At 34.9% G+C, this 6,490-nt stretch overlaps 3 protein-coding genes across 3 annotated transcripts; all 3 read right to left on the bottom strand.

The window, feature by feature from the left end:
* Nucleotides 1-114: 114 nt before the first annotated feature.
* TM35_000411580 (UDP-Gal or UDP-GlcNAc-dependent glycosyltransferase) lies at nucleotides 115-1,266 on the bottom strand (the record flags this gene model as incomplete). The annotated part of the gene is made up of 1 exon (XM_029029866.1): nucleotides 115-1,266. One exon carries the CDS (start codon nucleotides 1,264-1,266, stop codon nucleotides 115-117), a length of 1,152 nt encoding a protein of 383 aa, XP_028878854.1.
* Nucleotides 1,267-3,106: 1,840 nt separating this feature from the next.
* On the bottom strand, nucleotides 3,107-4,609 carry TM35_000411590 (putative amino acid transporter; the record flags this gene model as incomplete). The annotated part of the gene is made up of 1 exon (XM_029029867.1): nucleotides 3,107-4,609. One exon carries the CDS (start codon nucleotides 4,607-4,609, stop codon nucleotides 3,107-3,109), a length of 1,503 nt encoding a protein of 500 aa, XP_028878855.1.
* Nucleotides 4,610-5,627: 1,018 nt separating this feature from the next.
* TM35_000411600 (C-5 sterol desaturase) lies at nucleotides 5,628-6,452 on the bottom strand (the record flags this gene model as incomplete). The annotated part of the gene is made up of 1 exon (XM_029029868.1): nucleotides 5,628-6,452. The coding sequence occupies one exon, from the start codon at nucleotides 6,450-6,452 to the stop codon at nucleotides 5,628-5,630; it is 825 nt and encodes a 274-aa protein (XP_028878856.1).
* Between the last annotated feature and the right edge of the window lie 38 nt (nucleotides 6,453-6,490).

The following is a 6,490-nucleotide window of genomic DNA, read 5'->3' on the forward strand; positions in this document are numbered from 1 at the left end:
AAAAACTACAATTGTATGCAAAATAGACATGAACACAACCAATTTAAATCATATAATACGAAACACGTAAAGAAGAGAACTACAAAGGATATACAAGAAAAAAAGACACACTAGTTATTTTAAGCAAGTAAACCAAATAGACCTTGGCATCTTTGAATACGTTCGAGGCACAATGGTCATATTTTTACTAAAATAAATCATCAATTTTTTATATTCCTTTTCCTTAATATGATGAATGACAACAGATGCATTACTCAATGGGTGTTTTCTTGCCCCTTTGTGAAGATCATGGAAAGAACATCTTCCCTCTCGCACCAATAACAACTCTGGGTATTTTATCTCATGAATAATACGGCCAATCATATTATCTTCATGATCCATATTTAATGCACGGTACTCCGCCTCCAATGCCGTGTTGAATGGCAAATACACCAATCGTCGTATAGACTCATACTTCATCATTCGCTTCACTACATCAACTGATATCGTCACACAGAAACCAACCATTAACGGGAAAACCACGGGTACCTCAATAAGACCTAATGAACCCCAATAAACACCATTACGTGGAAGTGTGCGTAGATCCACAAGAAACTGTGGTACTCGTAGAAACATATCATTATCACCTTTGGCAATATAACTCACATTAGGAAAGAGATGAAGGGCTAACTCAAACCATAAATACGTCTTTCGACTCATCCCCACTTCAGTTTCCAAACCCCAAAAGCCTAAACCCATTACTGTTTTATTACTCGATGGAGATCCCTCCTTAATAGAGAGAGAAATAATATCATGCCACTCTTCAGCCTCTTTCATCAAGGCAGTAGAGTATTCATATCCCTGTGATGGGTGCCGTGCAAGTACATACAACACCAACATGGCACCAGTGAAGTCATTCGCCCTCCGTGCAACACCAGGGAACTGCCAGCACGTAGTCCGCTGCAGATAACGGCGTCTCCGCCAATCATGAATATCCACAGATGGGATGCCAAACACAATGAGATAGTCCCTCTCTTTCCATGTATTCACCACAGTGGATGGAATAAAACGAAGAAACTCCGCCATGGATATATTCTCCCGTAATGGAGGCACCACCTTAGGGTTTGGTAACCCAACGGTTGTGGGTGGTAGCTCCGTGTGATCCACACTAGTGTGCCCACCAATGTTCATTACTGCCAAAGGAAGGAAAACAAGAACAGCAATAAGTGCAATAAGGCCGGCAAGAACACCACAAGGTGCAAGACGCCGCCTCTTCACGCTCTTCATCACTACTGCGTATACCGCGCAAAGGAGACAAGCAACAGCAGGGGAGAAGAGAAGTACACAGATGCAAACACAATGCCTGCCCAACACACCCCTACAAGTCTCAATACTCAAGTGTACACTAGCTGTTCATGCAGGACACAATCCCCATATGTAGGATAGAAACAAACCCAACACCAATCCCACAAAAACAATCTCCAAGGCAGCAAATACCGTTTAATCACGAGGGATATCTCTTCAGGTACACCAATGCACTAGTATACACCCAAACCATGTAAATATAAGAAGAAAAGTGAAATACGCTCATTCCAAAGGTTAATACGAATAATAAAACCAAACGACATTTGCATAAAAAGGGTATATTCAACTAATATACGCAAAATCATATATGGGCTTTCCGTGTGTGAATGCTTTTGTGTGTGTGTGAATGATCAGTTACAACAGAAATGTATACCCATACACTTCAGTGCCTCTCACACCACACTACCTGCTCCCCTACACTCTTGCTCAGCAGATCCCATACCGAGGAAGAGTACAAATGTCAACAAGACACTGAGGGACGCGAAGGAATATGTGAAAACAATCATGTTTACAAGAATGGTTATTTTTTCTTCCTAAAAGATATTCTGGAGTCCACTAAATTCACATATTCTACCTGTAGTGAGAAGAGAAGAGTAAGTCTTCAATAAATAATGTTTTTAGGTTAGTAATAGATAAAGTAAGTATGATGTATCTATTAAGCCCTATGGTAAAAGAAGTGATCTTATGAGAGTTTATATTTCCTAATGAAAAAGATAAAAAAAAGTGGAAACAGAGTCATTGTGTTTAATGTTTTTATTTTTATTATCATTTTTTATTTCCTATTGCAAATAACAACGTAAAACCGCAGAGATAGAGAGAGAGAGTTCTGTTTAATTCCTTACAATTGTAATCGTAAGGTAGATATGAATAGGGGGAAAAAAAAAGAATGAAATCTCTTCCTTTTAACTCACTGCTCTACACAGGGAGAGGAAGGCCCACGTTGGATGGGATTTGAAAAAAAAAAATTGAATGCTTTTACAACAAGATAATAGTAGTGATAAATACGAAAAAAAAAGCTATATATATATATATATATATATATTTCAATTATGGAAAGGTTATATAAATGCATTTCCTTTGCATATTACCCCTCAAAGAACAGAAAAAAAAAAGAAAACAATAACGATCAATAGCAGTATACTTAGTTAATATCTTTCACAAACACACGTGTAAATCACAGTGAACAGCATACAGTAATCGTCGTCCATCCCAAAAAAAGAAGAAAAAAAAAAAAGAATTTTCATAGTAGCATAAAGTAGGTTAGAGGGTGAGAAGGGGAAAAGAGAGTGTGTGTTCTACTCATATTCTCTGAAATATGTTATTTGTTTCTTCTACTATAAAATGAACTATTTAATAAAGAAAATATGTTTACAACACTTGTAAAATGATGTCAAATATAGCAAATAATAATAAAAAAAGGATACTATCGTTCTTCTGGAAAGCAGCACAGAAAAAAAAGAGAAAAAAAGGAAACAAAGAGATACTTTCAAAACGAAATAGATATATATACCTATGTATAGATATGACCTCTTTATATATATATATATATATATAAGCGCAAGTGGATATAATCCTATCTTGTTTTATCCTTCTTTTCTCTCTCTCTTTTTGTTTGTGTGTTTCATTTCAGACGCTGTAACGGAGAAAAAGCAAACTTGTTTTATTTCCTCTCAAATATATATATATATATATATTATTGCTGTTGTTTTCCATAATATGGATGGAAATGATAGTTTTATTTTATTTTCTTCTTCTCTTATTATTAAAAAGAGGATTTCACTGCAGCACTAACGGTAGATACTGTACCGAATACAACTGCAATCACCCCAAAGAACAAGATAAGATACGTAGCACAATATGTAAAGATCCCCACCTCTTTAACAGAGAAACCACCAGAGTACATAAAAAACAATGGTGGGAGAATAATCCCAATCGTTCCTCCACAGAATGCCCCGAGAAGCCCTAAAACTGTATTTACTTTAGGAATAAATAAACCACAAATAAGAGCCAGTAAGGCAGGAATAGTCATAATAATACCATGTTTCCAGTAAGGAAGGGTATTCACATCCCAAGAAAGACAATGATAAATGGCATCTCGCATGGGAATTAAATGAAGCGCAAAGGCTACACATATTTTAAATATAATACCAATATACGCCACTGCCATCATGAGATCTTTTACAGGATCATATAATGTTAATACGGAATCGGTTACTTTAGAACCAAATTCTAAATAACCAAATAACCCTGCCAAGAAATAAAGTACAGCACATATAGTCACACCAATAGTACTAGAAATGGTAAAATAAAAAACAGTTTTTCGTTTCATTTCATGAAATATTTCAAATGCATTTAATTGACAAATGAATGAAAACATAAAAAGTGAAAGACCATCTAATGCCCCATTTCCTGTTTTCACAAACGTCAAATCTTTCGCTACCCCATTATGATGTACATAACGTCCAGAATGTATACAAACACACAACACAAAGTAAAGAATACATAAAACCCCAATAGCCGAACAATACCGTAAGGAATTAATTCTTTTCATAATCACAAGTGGTAATATAAAGAAAAGCCAAATAAGTGAAGTAATTAATCGAATACCAGATTTTGTTTGCAAAAAGGCTGGAGATGAAGGATTAGTGAGTACAGGTGTTAACAACGCACCCGTTACAATAATATAAGCCACGGATCCACCAAAACAAAGAAACATGACTAATGCCGCTAAGAAGTAATCCGCACCTCTACCAAGTAATTTACGTGCCGCTTCTTCATATGTACGAACTCCAGTTTTTAGAATCACTTTAGCCAATAAATGCATAGAGTACACAGTGGCCATGGAAATAAGCACAATATATAATATAGACATTACAATACCACTTAAATTAAAAGCAGAGGGTAGGGAAGTAATACCAGCACCTAAAGTTGCAGAAGCCAAATTAAATGATGATGAGAGAATTCCACCGTATGGGATAATAGTGTCTAATATAAGAGATCCCACATGTACAATACAATTACGTTTCTTTTTTCTATTCTCATCTGCAGTTGGTGTGGAGGATTCTTCATTCATTTCAAAAGGTGCTGTATGAGGAGTTGTTTCCATTTCCCCTAATATCGGTGAGAGTTTTTCTCCTGCTGAAGTGGAAGCTTTTTTATTATTATTGTTGACAATTGGATATTTATTACCATCTCCAGTGGCCCGATCTACAGAGTGATCATCATCACCAGATGTATTGTTGTTGTTGTTGTTATCTTTCTGCATTGTCTCTAAATATATATATATATTTATATATATTTACTGATATATTCAAGTATATTACTTAAAAAGAAATGTATGCCTACCTTACAATTAAAATGAATATATATATATATATATATATATATATATATATATATATATGTATGTCTAAAGGTAAGATAAACAATGCATACTATAAATAGAAAGAGAGAGAGAGAGAGAGAGAGAAAAGAGCAAACACAAATACACTGTGAGGAGATTCAAATAGTGTTGTTGTTTTCAAGCAAAGGCGACCAAAACAAATACCCATATATGTTATCATTATTCCTTTTCCAAGTGTATTATCATTCCCATTAGCTCTACTCTTCTTGCAGTGAAATAACTACAATGTTAAATGCAAAAAAAAAAATAGCAGCCATTTCCTTTTTCTTTCTTTCTTTTTTTTCATTATAACTATTGCCTTTATTGTTGTTGTCGTTCTTATTGTTGTTAGTGTAAACGTTTCTAGAAGGGTAGATAGTTCAAAAATATTTACTTCCCTTCGTATCTTCCTAACCCTCTCTTCTCCCTAATCATATCCATCAAGAGAGAAAAATAAAAAAAAAAAAGGTTATTTTTGTAATAAGAAAACTATTTGCATTTTTTTTTTTTATAATTTGTCAATTTTATTATTTTCTTTTGGTCCATAATCCCATTGCTCTTGATATCTTCATCTTTTTTTCTTCATTCTTTCCTTCATAATTGTATGTATGTATGTGTGTATGTGCGTTGAAACTCTATTGTGGCTTTATGTGTTTAATTCCTTGTCATTGGCCTCACACAAACTATAGAAACAGAGAAGATACAATCATTGTCAACAAATAATAAAAATAATAAACAACAACGACCATACCAATATATAAATAAATAAATATATATATATATATACGGAAATAAAGGTATGTCATCTCTCTCTCTCAACATCTATCTGAACAATGTACTATTATTACTATTTACGACTGATAGTTTTTCCTAGCAATTACCAGTTTAAAACAATCCACTACTATTTTACTATTCCATCTTCTTTATCACTCACGGGTTCACTCTTAAAAGTACCAAAGACCCAATCCCAAAGCATAATGTACTGTCCATAGTTATAGTGAAACTTTAAGTGATGTAAGTCGTGTGCACGAACGTTAAATATATACGGCACCCGCACATCAATACGTGTGTGATTTAAACCTGCCAATGTACCTCCAATAAAAATAAAAATAATAACCGTAAGCGCATGAACTTGTCCAGGAGGTGTAATGCGTGTGAGAAGATAAAGAGCAAGAAGATGTAAATATTCACCCGTAATGTATTCAATGGGGTGATCATTAATAGAATCTTCTATTCCACGAAAAGGTGTAATCTGTCTGTGGTGATGTTTGTGAATAAATGGATAGAGTGGAGGCCAGTGAAGAGCCAAGTGAAAAGGTGTGTAGAAGAAATCATAAATAATAAAGAGAGCGACGAGATGTAATGGAAGCCAAAGAAGACTACGGCAGATCCCATCTATATCAGTGAAATCCGCATTAATACGACTGAGAGGTGTATTCATCACAAATATATAAATATGATAGGCGAAGAGTACCGTGAGAAATTTGGCAATAGCAATATAGAAACGATCAATAGGAGTGAGTGGATCGAGAAGTGGTCGTCGACGTGTACGTCCATTTGAAGACTCTAAACTTTTTTTATTCTTTTCACTATTTTCATTATTTAGAGGACCTCCTGGTAAACGGCGGGAGATGAGAGAGGCGACGAATGGAATGATGAGACGGCCGTAGAGGGAAAGACCCGCGTAGACAGCAACGGCCCACACCGCCCAATACAATGCCAACATTCAACAGAAATAAATAATACACTTATATATATATATAT

Source organism: Trypanosoma theileri (genome assembly GCF_002087225.1).
Source record: "Trypanosoma theileri isolate Edinburgh chromosome Unknown TM35_Tth_41_V1, whole genome shotgun sequence".
In the NCBI taxonomy this organism is placed as follows: domain Eukaryota; phylum Euglenozoa; class Kinetoplastea; order Trypanosomatida; family Trypanosomatidae; genus Trypanosoma; species Trypanosoma theileri.